Here is a 13,803-nt window from a genome sequence, read left to right on the forward strand (position 1 = left end):
CATTGTGCACATACACCGCAATCGTTGTCGCTCTTTCATCCTACATTTGTATTTACATATGCACGCAGCTACACAATGCTTTATGTTTGTCTGACAGATTGCTTTCCAGTCAATATGTGTTAACATCAGTATCTAAATGTGTGTCTTTGTGTATGTGTCCTTAGACCTGTCCATCCCGATCCACAAGTACATTTTCCCACTGCTGTTTTTGGTGGGATGGTTCTTGTGGTCATTCATCGAGTACTGTATCCACCGCTTTGTCTTTCACATGAAACCACCCGCCCATAACTACTACCTCATCACGCTACACTTCCTCCTGCACGGACAGCACCACAAGGTACAAACTTTGGAGAGAAGAACAACTTTCATGGTCATAAAATGAATACATTTGCAGAGGCAGTTATGTTATAATGCTGTTGATAATAAAGGAGTTCCTCTTTTTTTACAGTTTCGGGTGGATGTTTTTATCAGTGTATTTTCAGGGGAAATGTAAATGTAAATTGTTGTTAGGGTTAGGGCATTGTTTTGCTACGTTCCCTGTGGCTCGGTCATGTGACTTAATTTCCACCATGCAGAGAATTATAGGTCAGAATAGCAAGAAAAGCATGTCAGCTAATAAATACTTACCAGTATGTTTTTTTTTTCTCCACAGTCTCCATTTGATGGCTCTCGGCTGGTTTTCCCTCCCGTCCTGGCCTCCTTAATGGTGGGAACTTTCTACATAATCCTCCAGAATATGCTTCCTGACATAATGGGGAAAAGCGTGTTTGTCGGAGGACTGTGTGGCTACGTCGTGTACGATATGATCCACTACTACCTTCACTATGGCTCACCAAAGAGAGGTTCATATATGTACAGTCTGAAGGCCTATCATGTCAAACACCACTTTGAACACCAGAGAGCAGGTGAGGGATTTGCTACACCTGCAAACTTATATTTCGTTCTGCTTTGTTTGTTTCTGATCTTGTTATGTTGTTTTTGTCTGCAGGGTTTGGAATCACCGCCACGTTCTGGGATTACCCCTTCAACACAGTCATCCCTGATGAGAAATTCTAACATAGAAACGGCTCTCCTAAAGGGGCCACAGAACTTGTTAACCCTCCTTAGCAACCAGCCCTTATGCTGTAACCACCCTAACTCCCTTTAGCCTCAGTCTGTGCAGCCAGAAACAAGGACTCCTTACTTACTGCAGCCAAACCATCCACGCTCACTGCAACACATTAACCGCCGCCACAATATATTCTCAAGCTCAGTCCTCGGGGTGTGTGTCAACCAACCTGCCTATTTACTTACTGTGGTCTTCGCCACACAGTTGTAATCGGCCCGTCTGTGCCATTTTTATCAACCTAACCCTGCTGTGCTTCTCACACATAAGCTATCACCGGATTGCCATTCAATTGTCACAGTGACACATACAGACTTAAGCATGTATGATCAGCATGGTTTCAAATAATATAAAGCCTCCAGTTTGTAGAACTCATCCAAAGTCACACAGAAAGAGATGCTTTTATGTAACTGCTGGATGGAACAGGAAGTGATTGATGGTAGGTGCACGTGGAAGACAGGCGGAGAAGAAATGGGATGATAGTGACAGAATGTGTGTGTGTGTGTGTGTGTGTGTAAGAGAGAAAGAAAGAGAGAGAGAGAATAAGAGTCAACAAACTATCATCTTACCAACTCAGGAAACATCCATATTTATTCCTCCCTTACCTGCAGCTCTTTTTGGCTATGCTGCTACAAACTGTTATGCTGCTGACAGTCCACAGAAGTTCCCTCTGCTGTGTTTAGTTATGATTTCGCTCTGAATATTGAACATGCCGAGATTCACCCATCAGCTTTAATTTATTAATTTTCAGCACAAGCTGCAGAGATTGTACTGTAGTGTGCTAATCCGGTATACTGTATATCATGCAAAGCAGAGTTTGAAATGTTTGAAACCACTGTGGGGATATATTTTTGCAAGCCTGTTGTGATATTTTCCCCAGTTGTTTTTGTTGCTTTTATCACATTAATAATACAACAATGATGTCAAAAACATATTTTGTAAGATGCTTTGTACAGAACAGAGATCCTTTAGTTGCACCAGCTTTATGTTGTCAGCGTGAGCGAATGGATGGGAGGTTGTCATGGTGACACAGGGACAGAGGTAAAGGCATGAAGCCGGTGTTTTTGGACTTCCTGTTGTAGGGGATCTCGGGGTCAAAGGTCAGCACGTTCAGGTAAATTACAACCAAGTCATGGATCTCACTCCACTTGGCCCCGCAGATCCTCGCAGGATGACGATCGATGAACCATCTGACTAGACAGCAGGAGGTTCTGATGGCACCTGGCAGATCCTCACAACGTCCCAGAACACCTGACAGCAGCTGACAACCAAAGCAGAACAAATGTAATTTACTATGAGACCTAGAGCACAGTGAAAATATACAGAAATCAACTTTTCTAGCACACATGCAAAATCTACTTGGAAAGCTTTAAAAAGAATCTTTAATACTGTAAGAAGACTCCAAATGCATTCCGTAGTTTTCTACAATTCCACTGCAGCAATAATGATAATAAGTCTTCAGGGCTGCGTGACCAAAAATGTCCTTAATATAAGGTTTACCCAGGGCTGGCAGGGATGAACTGAAACTCGGCAAATACTGTGTCATGTTAGAAAGGACATAATAAGACAGATTTTTGAGGTCTGTAATAATATTTGAGACCAAAATAACAACATTAACGAGTGGAATAATACCACATGATTGTGACGGCTGCTTGGTGATTCCACCTGTTGGAATACCTTATTTATGTCTATTTATGTGATAAAGATGAAAACAGCGGCTTTGATTCTGACACGTGAACTTTCCCTTTTTATGCAGCCTAAAAAATAATATTTCCTAAAAATCTGTTTACTTTAATATCTTATAACTTTATTTTTGAATTTTAAATGTCTATGCAAATGCAAATGTATTTGTAAATAAATGTATGTATATTTCAGATGTTGGCCTGTCTTGTGATTTTGTTGACACAGTGAGGAGTTGGTGTTGCTGAGCAGCCTGAGGGTGTGCTGCGGTCTGAAGAACAATGCTGTCAAGCTGCATTATTGGAAGCGTCAGATCCAGCCTTTTCTGCAGTGCAGTACTACTGTGGTGGATTACCCTTTAGACATAGATACAGAGTTTGTTATCTACATAATGTGGTGGATAGAACCCAACACACACCCCTCATGTTTCAAAGCAATCCAGCAACACAAAGTAAAGCCTCCGTCAAACAGTATCACAAAGGAAGAGCTGTGGTATTATAGTAAAGGTGTGTTGTTGCTGATGGTGCAGGATTCCTTTTATGCTCAGTGTGAGGGATGTGATGGATGTGTTGGTCAAAGATAATGCAAATAAAAAGATGCTACCGTTGTTTGTAAGTTCTTTAAGGCTCTGCTCATATACAGAGCTGCTTTGGAGCTAAATGCTAATGTAAAGCATGTACAACCCAAGGTTTGTTTGGAAATGTCAGCATGGGAAGTGTTACCAACATGATTATTAAAACTCAGGAGGAGAAAGTAAAAGGAAATCAATCAACAATCAACAAATCTCACATGATATGCTATTAAATGCACAACACACAGCAGTGCTGCAGAACATGTGCTCCATTAAGGTGTTTAAATAATTAAGTCAAAGTCAGCTTTATTGTCAAATCTGCTATATGCTGGACATACAGAGAATCGAAATTGCATTACTCTTCACTCCGCAACATATAACTAAAAACTTAAGATAAATATGAAGTGTAAAAAAATGTACCTACAATGAGGCACACACACAATACAAGTGTCAGGGGGGTCAGGGTTGTTTTGTAGAGGGAAGGGGGAGAAAGTGGGGCACAGCAGGGAGAGAGTTCAGCTTCCTGACAGCCTGGTGGATGAAGCTGTCCCTCAGTCTGCTGGTCCTGGCCCGGAGGCTGCGCAGTCTCTTTCCTGATGGCAGCAGACTGAAGAAGCGATGTGAAGGGTGGGTGGGGTCTCCTGTGATGCGGAGGGCCTTTCGGGTGAGACGGCTGTCGTAGAGGTCTTGGAGGGAGGGGAGAGGGACGCCGGTGATCCTCTCAGCTGCTCTCACTATGCGATGAAGCGTCTTCCTGCAGGTGGCGGTGCAGGCTCCGTACCACACAGTGATGCAGCTGGACAGGATGCTCTCAACAGCCCCTCTGTAGAAGGTGCACAGGATGGAGGGAGGGGCTCTGGCTCTTTTGAGCTTGCGGAGGAAGTAGAGGCACTGCTGTGCCTTCTTGGTCAGTGATGCAGTGTTGTTAGGAGAGGTCCTCAGTGATGTGCACACCCAGGAACTTGGTGCTGCTCACCTGCTCCACAGCAGCACCGTCGATGGTCAGAGGGGTGTGCTGACTGCGTGCTCTCCTGTAGTCCACAACCATCTCCTTTGTCTTCTCCACATTCAGGGAGAGGTTGTGCTCTGCAACACTCGGCCAGAAGGTGCACCTCATTCCTGTAGTTTGTTTCATCTCCACCGGAGATGAGACCCACCACAGTTGTGTCGTCCGCAAACTTCACAAAGATGTTGGAGTTGTGTGTTGGCATGTTTCATGACTAACCGTTCAAAGCACTTCATGATGATGGGTGTGAGTGCTACTGGACGGTAGTCATTGAAGCAGGCAGGGGTGGACTTCTTTGGCACAGGGATGATCGTGGTGGCTTTGAAGCAGGTGGGGACAACAGCCTGGCTCAGTGAGATGTTGAAGATGTCTGTAAACACCTCAGCGAGCTCCTCAGCACAGTCTCTAAGCACACGGCCAGGTATGTTGTCAGGACCAGGAGCTTTGCGTGCATTGATCTGGCTGAGAGATGTCTTCACGCTGGCTCGGGACAGGGAGAATACCTGGTCAGTGGGAGAGGATGTGATCTTTTGTGCAGGAGTGCTGTTGAGTGCTTCAAAGCGTCCAAAGAAGTCATTCAGCTGGTTCAGCAGAGAGCTGGCCACAGGCTCCGGGTGTCCCTGCTGTCGCTGAAGTGGTGGGCAACCCTCCTGGAGTACTGCCTCTTTGCCTTCCTGATGCCACGGGACAGGTCGGCTCTGGCTAACCTTAGACTGGTCTCGTTGCCTCTTCTGAAGGCAGCGTTCCTGGCCCTCAGCAGCCTGTAGACCTCCCCTGTCAGCCATGGTTTCTGACTGGCTCGAATGCTGACAGTCCTGGTTTCAGTTACATCATCAATGCATTTGGTGATGTAAGCAGTGACAGTCTCTGAGTACTCCTGGAGGTCAGTGCAGTTGTTGTGGGTTGCAGCCTGCTTAAACACATCTCAGTCTGTTGTGCTGAAACAGTCCTGTAAAGCTCCTGTGGCTCCCTCCGGCCACACTCTCACTTCTTTTCGGACCGTTTTGGAAATACAGTCTTGGGGTCTGCATTGTTGAAATCACCCGCCAGGATGAGAAAAGCATCCGGGTGGGCTGTCTGCTGCTCACTGACCTGCAGGTAGAGCTCATTCAGTGCGTCGCTCCTGTTGTTGCTGCTGGAGCTCGGCGGGATGTACGCAGCTACAAGCAGTATAGCTGTAAACTCCCGTGGCAGGTGTGGAAATATATGGTCAAACCTGGTCAAAATATATGTTTGTTTGCACATATGGTAAAAGTGTATGGTTACTCATAGATCGAGACCTCTGACTGAGGCCATAAAGCATTCTGATGTTTAATGGTTAGTCTAGAAATTCGAACTGCAAACCCCTTAGTTGACCCCAAAGATGAAAACACAAGCTTGCCAAAGAGACAAGATATACTCAAGGTCGTGTAGCAGGAGGACCTGTGAGAATACACACACACACTCACATCAAAGATGTGAGTGGGAGAACTTCAATGTCTTTTAGTTTCGTATACGCCCTCCACCTTGTGATTATTGAATATGCATGTTTCACTGAAAAACATTACCTTTTATGCCTTTCTATGTAAATGTAACCACACCTTGTTGTAAGATTAATAAAACGAGCCTAATGCATGGGACAGACAGAATGCAAATGGTCAGCTGCTGGAGCAGATCGAGGGGTCTGTATTGAGCTGTGCATTCTCCCTTTATATAAAGGCGAAACTGAAACGGATCAGTACTGGTTTTCATTCAATGTTCTGTGCATCGGGGACGGAGTCTGGGAATCCGGGGTGACCCGATCAGGTCACAACACAGGTAAAACGCCTGGCACTTTATAATCATAAGCTCCACAAGTGGCGAGCAGTGTTTGGAGACCACAGCAGCGTCCCTTCACCAAGAGTCATTGATGTAAACACAGAGCCCGCCGCCGCGGGTCTTACCTCCTTCCACCAAAGCTCTGTCCGCTCTGAAACACGTTAGGCGGTCGAGCTGAATGGCGGAGTCCGGGATGCTGTCATTCAGCCATGTTCAGCCAAAAATGTTACAACTACCTCTTTTACTTTTGTGTTCTTGTGAAGAAACAGAACACACAACCACCTTATTGTAGTGGGTCTTAGTATAAGTTAAATAAATGAAATGGTTTTATAAGTCTTTCCAGATTGATGTACAGCAACAGCTGCTTCTCTAACACCATTGTTTATGTCTTTCTCTCTTGTCATAGTGTCAACACACACCTGAATGTTCCAGAGCAGAAAACAAAACATCTGTTTTTATAGAGGTCTAGACACCTGCTGATGATCAGTTCATCAAGGACTGATGATCATGATGAAACCTGCTGTAGCTCAACTAATTAAATACACTCAACAAAAATATAAACGCAACACTTTTGTTTTTGCTCCCATGTTTCATGAGATGGACTTGAAGATCTAAACTTCATTCCAGATACACAATATTACCATTCCTCTCAAACATTGTTCACAAATCTGTCTAAATGTGTGATAGTGAGCACTTCTGCTTTGCTGAGATAATCCATCCCACCTCACAGGTGTGCCACATCAAGATGCTGATCTGACATCATGATTAGTGCACAGGTGTACCTTAAACTGCCCACAATAAAAGGCCAAAGTGCTCACTATCACACATTTAGACAGATTTGTGAACACTGTTTGAAAAAATCACAAAAAAGTATGAAAAAGTATGAATTTTTTTGTTTTTGTTTGGCAGAGGTTTCAATTCCAACATCATGGCCATCTTTAAAAGTGTGTGTGTAGGTGTGTGCACATATTTAAAGATGACTTGCAGCTTGCAGTGTTGCAATAGGACCCTGGGCTGCAGCTGCATCAGTGAAACAGCGAGCTGGAGGGAGGAGCCTAAATATAAGCCAAACAACTCTCCACACCCTGCAGTCTCTGGGAAGTTCCTCTGCATTCTTGATGCACACGCTCTCTCTCACACACACACACACTCCTACATACATACAGACAGCTGGGAGGATCCACATACTGAGGCTGGGTAAGTGTGTGTACAGAGGGTGTGTTGTTCCTGGTTTCTGTTCTAGTGCAGCTCAGCAGATTTTGTTGTCTTCATGTTCCTTTGTGTGTGTGTGTGTGTGTTTATGTTCAAACAGGAGTTTGGAAGAAGGGGCCTGCTGCTTTAGAACTGGAGACCAGAACCTCATCTTGAACGCCCTGCCAGGTGTTGTACTTCCTGATTCATTTCTACTCCTAAATGCCGCTCTTACTGTCACCGCATCTGGGCATAACTCATATCACAGTAGGAAGTGCTGTACTCCTTTCAATTCTGTCTCTGTTTGTTTCCACAAGTGTATGTAAATTTCAGCCCTGCTGCGACATAGTCAAAACAGACAGCTGTCAGTAACCTCAGCCTCCTTCTAAGAATCAGAGCCTGTTAGTGTAGTTTATTTGTATCTGAAGGGTGCAGCAAGTAAGTGCCTGTACTGCCTGCAGGTACAGGCAGGGTGAGAATGATAAAGTACAGAAGAGAAGTTCAGTCTTACATGCAAATCGAAAAGCTTCATAACTGCTCTAATGTTGTTATAATGTAATAGCTGATGCAAATGCAGAAATAAAAAATGACTGCACTCGAATATTTAAGTACAGCTTTGTAAATGGCTTACTGTACAGAGGTTAGTAATGGAGTCCTTAGACAGGAACTGACTGTATGCTAACAAAACAATTTTTTAGTCCAGTTAAAAAACATTTATGTTTACATCAATGCACCTGTCCACTTTGGACCCTGGACTTTTACTGAAAGTGTGTTCATGGAGCTTCTTTTGCTGTGCTAGCTGGCTGCACTAATACACACTCATATGAACACACTGCCATGTTAGCATGTTAGCACCTTTACTATCAGCCCCGAGTCTGTCGGGTACGTTATTTGGTCATTGACTGAATGTCAAATTATCTATCCATTGGCCAAACTGCATTGTCCATCTAGGTTGTCATAGCAACACAGGGACTAGGCTGTCTCCAGCAACTGGGATAGCTGCTTCCAGTCCTGCTTAGCTTGCAGTACCTGGTGGACCTCTAAAGGGTACCTCTCTTATGGGCAAATAAAAAAGAAAGAAAAAAATACTTACCATTAGGATAGTTGAGTGGAGAATAAACCAGCTGGAACTTTAAGACCACAGGTAACCACAACAGAGTTTATCCTCAGGGGACCACACTGTAGTGTTGATATCTGTTATGTAATGCACTGTAAGTACTTCAATCAATTGGGGGAATGGATTGCCTAATTTTCCTCCTTTCAGTTGACCCTCCAGCTAACATGTGTTCTTTTAATGTGCTCCCAGTCTCACCATGAGTATGGAAGAAGGTGATAAAGGTGCAGCTAGTGTTCAGAGTGACTTGGCCCTGCAGCCGCAGGATAAAGCAGCAGGAGGAATGTTGCCTAGCAAACTGAGCACTGCGACATCTGGATCAGGCTGGACCAAGGTCAGGTGTCCCTGCTGTGTGTCAGAGCAGGTGGAGCCGCTGGTTCTGGTGAAGCTCGGGCAAAGGGTCGGCCCCGAGACAAAGCGGTGGCTCATCAAACTGATCGGAGCCCCTCAGAAAGATGGAGGTGAGCATCAAGACTGTGGAGCTCATGTTTCTCTTGTGTCACTGCCAGAAAGAGGCTAGCTAGCATTTGATTGCATTTGCATTTGCTTACCACATGGCAGATAATTTGAGTTCCTCCAGTTTGTAAATTTAAGCAAAACATGGTTTAAATTTAGCTCACACAGAAAATATGTAATAGAAGAGCATCCTGATGATGTATGGGAGACACACCTTTTGAACAATTAAACATATATAATACACATATATAATACATAGATGAATACATAACACTCACCTTATCGCACTTGACTGTTCCTCCAAAGGTGCTGCGTTACTGGCCCACCCGGGCGAGGAAGTCAGTGGTGACATCATCGTGGTCTCTGCCCCACGCTGTACGTTACTTCGAGCCACCGAAGAGCTTGGTCTTTGTAAGAGATACCGCAACGGGGACATGGAGGCCTTTTCCTACAATGACAGAGACCACTTTAAAGATTCAGGTACAGGGATGGAGGTGACCAAAAACAGCAGCAGAGCTCGGTTGCATGCATTGTATTATTTCAGACAGACACTTCATTCTTAACACAAATATACAAATGAATATGTTATTTAAAGTGATCACTTACTTTACTTCAACCTCCACCCCCACCCCCACCCCCTCCAGGCCATTTGATTTGCCCCAACAAGCCTGACTGCACACACCTGGGCCTTATTAACACTCATATATGTGCATACCAGTCGCTATTAATTATTAATGACATCACACATCAGGAGGCACTTTACAGCCATCTCTGTTTAACACAGCAAACGAGCAGCAGCCTATAGAGACACATCTCTGAGGACCGCAGCTGCAATGACCATCTTTATGTGTCTGTGTGCGACAGACAACATGGAAAAGTTTCTCACGCTGGCGGAGCGACAGTACATAGTGAAATATGAGCTGGATGGTGTGCGGGCACAGAAGGACCTGAGGGTACCCGGCCTGCCTGACAAATACACACTGCACAACCGAGACAACATCTGTAAGTAGGAAGCAGGCTACCAGTGTTTACAGACTCAAACGGACAACAGCTGTGTTCTTTTAGCTTTAAAGCGCGGTGTGACCCTAATATTTTCAGCCCACAGATATATATTTGAGTCTCTCTGATGTTTCCTGGATGTGACTGATGTAATGTAATGTTGTTGCAGGGCAGAAGCTGGGCTCAGCTGGTGTGATTGTGGACACGTTTCCTCTCCATAGCAGGTCCAAACTTAAGGACCTTAGTAAAGCCTGGTACTCTGGAAATCAGCTTTCTCAGCCACTGGGTGGGTGGATGAATCACACATATACACATGCAATCAGATGCAAATGAAAGCCACAACATTATGTTGTCGTAAGAGATAGTCTGTGGGTGACAGGCTGTTATCTGCCATGTCTGTGGTCAAACCTGTGTGTGTGTGTGTGCAGATTCAGTTAATGAGTACTTTGGCAGCCCCGTGGCTTTCTACTTCAGCTTCCTGGATTTCTACACATGGTCTCTGCTCCCCCCCGCAGTACTGGGCCTGTTCATCACATACTTCTCAGGTGGGTGTGTGGATTCAGGCACACATTTCTTGATCGAATAGAGGTGACCAGCTGTATGTTTAAAAAACAAATCAGTTCTTTCTGCCTCTGACAGCTGAGGTTCAGAAGGAGACAGTGGATTCGGTCTCAGGTTTACAGGTTGTGATTGACCTGGATGACTCAGGACCAGCAGTGACTGGTCACATGCTCCAGGCCGTGTTCAGCATGCTCTGGTCCACTGTGGTAATGGAGCTGTGGAAGCGGCGGAGCTCCACCCTGTCATACCGCTGGGGTACCCTAAACCTTGCCGAACGCTTCGCAGAGCCTCGACCTGGTTTCCACGGTGACCTCGGGGTCAACCCTGTGACAAAACGTATGGAGCCGCTCTTCCCTGAGTGGCAGAGGGACCTGCGGATGATGCTGGTATCGGTTCCGGTGGTGGGGCTGTTTCTAGGTAACACAGTATACATCAGATGCAGAAAGCATGAAGTATGTTGTAATGAACTTAGTGCTGCCTCCTGCAGGGCTGGTGGTGCTGGGTATGATGTGTTTCTACTGGGGGGAGGCCCAGGTGAAACAGCTCCACAAAGACTGGGACTCTATGCTGTCTCAGACTTTGCTCTACATGCCCTCAGTGCTGCACATCATCTATACCAACATGTTAGCGACGGTTTACAAAACAGTGGCTGATTCTCTTACTGAATATGGTGAGTTACAGAGCAGATGTGTGTTATCTGTGAGGATAATGTTATCAGAACAAATTTGGCTGATTAGAAACCAATAAACTCTTTTCATGTCCCCTCAGAGAACCACAGAGAAGAGTCGGCCTTCCAGAACCACCTGACAGCCAAGGTCTTAGTGGTTAGTTCCTCCTCTTTAGCAATCAGCTTATGCATGCTTTTAACCCAACACACTTTTTTTAATCAGGTTCATCTCCTTTGTCTCTCTAGTTTACCTTCTTCAACTACTTTGCAGTGCTCTTCCATATCGCCTTCTTCAAACAGGATGTGCCTTTGCTTCGTAAGGTAAGAAGAAGGTTTACTACTAAGAGATTTCAGCTCAAACTAACTTGTAGGACAATGATGAGATGTAGAGATGTATCTGTAATGAACTTTTTCAGTGTAAATCTCCACCAGAGCAATAACAGAGACATTCTTCCTCTCTCTGCCTGAAGCGCCTGGCCTCTTTGCTGATTGTCACCCAGCTGGTGAACCAGGTGACTGAAGTGGTCATACCTTTTCTGGTGGACCGATTCATCAGCGCTCCCCGGAGGAGAGAGAGTGAAGATGACCCTCAGGAGGACAAATATAGAAACCAAAGCACCGTACCTCCTTTTCCTGTGAGCATACAGCACAAGTTTTTAGATTAAAATGAATACAAGTTAGGAGTAAATGTTAACTTCCTGTTTTGTTTTAACAGGGTCTGTTTGCAGAGTACATCGAGCTCCTGGTGCAGTTTGGGTATTTGAGTCTTTTCTCCTGTGTGTATCCTCTGACTGCCCTGCTGCTGCTTCTCAACAACCTGACAGAGATCCGATCAGATGCCTATAAGATCTGCAAACTCTTCCGGAAACCCTTCTCCTGTCCTGTGGCTAACATGGGCGTGTGGCAGGTCAGCAGAAAACAAAATACATGTGAGACGCACACAGTGTGTCACATTCTTCCTGTTAAGAGCTAACAGATTGTGGCTTTGTGTTTCAGACCGCCTTCGAGATTCTGAGTTTTGTCTCTGTCGTTTCCAACTGCTGGCTGCTGTTGCTGTCGCCACGGCTACAGCAGCTGTGTCAGGAGGGCGGGCTGAGTGGCACAAACATGCTGCTGCTGGCTGTTTTGGTGGAGGTAGGGTGGATGGTGGAGACACACGAAGGAAGTGTTGGCCCTCTGTGTGTGTGTTTGGCTGACATGTTTGTGTGTTTACAGCACATGCTGATCATAATCAAGTTCATCATGGCGGTCCTGATCCCAGATGAACCAGATTGGATCAGAAAGAAGAAAGAGCAAATTGAGTACAATTCGATGCTGGCCCTGAGACAGCAGGTTAGCCTCTGTTCCACATGCTCCTCTAACATTTTGCTGCTCTTCTTCAACTGTGTGACACCTCTTCTTTCCTTTGATTTCCAGAAGCAGACAGCTGAAGAATCTTAGGTTTGTTTTGAAGAGGATGCTTTCTGTTACTCCTCTGTATGTGTTGCCCTCACTGCTTCTGCAATGTTCACGCTCATATATACTGCAAGAGCAGCTGCACCAACACCAACAGCTAAAAAGTGTTAGACAGCAGAGGGAATGTATTGTTACATCCTTTAAACACAGTGTGTTTTGGTATTGGATGCTCTTTCACATAATATTCAGGTATTTGATGCCACTGACAAATTCCATTGTTTTTTTTTCTCAGGATTATTTGTTCTCAGTGCTGCCACCTAATGATAACCTGCAGTTAGTGTTCAGGGTTTAGAATAGAATAGAAGAGAAAATACTTTATTCATCCCAAGCTGGGAAATTTCACAACAGTTTAATAATTAGAGGACACAATTACTCTGTCAAAAACAATTATTACAAATACAAACATAATGTTTGTATTTGTAATAATTGTAATACCCCTCTCCCTTAATGAGTCACAATGTATGGTTAATCACTGGGACCGTCAGTGGCTCCTCATGTAAGAAAGAAGCTAAGCTAACTTAACTTGGTTATAATAGAGTGACTGAGAGAAAGGTGTTTTCTTCTTTCCTTCTCTCTAAGAACCTTGGCAAAAATGTTAAATATGTTGCCATCATCGTGACGAGGCTGGTAGGCAACGGTTTAAATCTTTACATGCTGGTGATGAGGTTACTCAGGACTCTGTTTGGCAACGGACATTCATGTGGGTTCATACAAGTTCTGCACTAAAGCTTTAAATCTCAGTATAGGAACAATGTGCCAATAATTAATTTGCATTGAAAGCAACCAAAGAACTACAGTGTGCTTTGTTAATATATATATATATATATATATATATATTGGTTTGAGTTGATATGATTATTGTGCAGACTGTGAGTCAACTGAGGAAGTCCATCATTTTTCCCACACTAACTGAGCAGTGCTGTATTGTACAATGTAAGCTATTGCTTTAGATGTTTATAGTCTTTGCAAGCACCAGGGGGCACCAGACACTTATTTGATTCCATATGCAGCTTATTAAAAGCCTTGCTGGCTGCAGAAGGACTGATTCTGAAGCTCAGGTGCAGATGGATGGTGTGACTTCCTAAAGGTGGAATTTCAGGTTACAGACTTTAGAGTGTTTGCTGGTTATCTTATAATAAAGTCACAGAATTAAACTGGCTGATTGTCCTTTTAGAATAAAAGACTAAATAGCAGTATTTGA

At 44.5% G+C, this 13,803-nt stretch overlaps 2 protein-coding genes across 2 annotated transcripts in view; both read left to right on the forward strand.

Annotated features, from left to right (window-relative positions):
- The window catches only part of fa2h (fatty acid 2-hydroxylase), a 39,479-nt gene extending 36,500 nt beyond the window's left edge, over positions 1-2,979 (forward strand). Inside the window, exons 5-7 of the mRNA XM_028408307.1 lie at positions 165-337; positions 653-905; positions 989-2,979. Coding sequence (XP_028264108.1) covers positions 165-337; positions 653-905; positions 989-1,056 — 494 coding nt within the window. The 3' untranslated portion in view covers positions 1,057-2,979. The remainder of the gene's footprint in view (positions 1-164; positions 338-652; positions 906-988) is intronic.
- A 4,249-nt stretch (positions 2,980-7,228) lies between these two features.
- On the forward strand, positions 7,229-13,756 carry ano10b (anoctamin 10b). The gene is made up of 16 exons (XM_028408283.1): positions 7,229-7,356; positions 7,472-7,539; positions 8,657-8,925; positions 9,227-9,400; positions 9,785-9,922; positions 10,089-10,205; positions 10,348-10,464; positions 10,559-10,897; positions 10,968-11,150; positions 11,249-11,304; positions 11,394-11,468; positions 11,618-11,782; positions 11,863-12,054; positions 12,144-12,281; positions 12,363-12,479; positions 12,564-13,756. The coding sequence occupies exons 3-16, from the start codon at positions 8,664-8,666 to the stop codon at positions 12,585-12,587; spliced, it is 2,097 nt and encodes a 698-aa protein (XP_028264084.1). The 5' UTR covers positions 7,229-7,356; positions 7,472-7,539; positions 8,657-8,663; the 3' UTR covers positions 12,588-13,756.
- Positions 13,757-13,803: the final 47 nt, after the last annotated feature.

The sequence above is a fragment of the Parambassis ranga genome, chromosome 6, assembly GCF_900634625.1.
Source record: "Parambassis ranga chromosome 6, fParRan2.1, whole genome shotgun sequence".
Taxonomy (NCBI): Eukaryota; Metazoa; Chordata; class Actinopteri; family Ambassidae; genus Parambassis; species Parambassis ranga.

Coding starts and splice junctions, on each gene's coding strand:
- ano10b (XM_028408283.1), top strand. CDS start 8,664: ATGAGTATGGAAGAAGGTGATAAAGGTGCAGCTAGTGTTCAGAGTGAC. Junction 9,923..10,088: donor GCACAACCGAGACAACATCT/GTAAGTAGGAAG, acceptor ATGTTGTTGCAG/GGCAGAAGCTGGGCTCAGCT. Junction 11,469..11,617: donor ATGTGCCTTTGCTTCGTAAG/GTAAGAAGAAGG, acceptor CTCTGCCTGAAG/CGCCTGGCCTCTTTGCTGAT.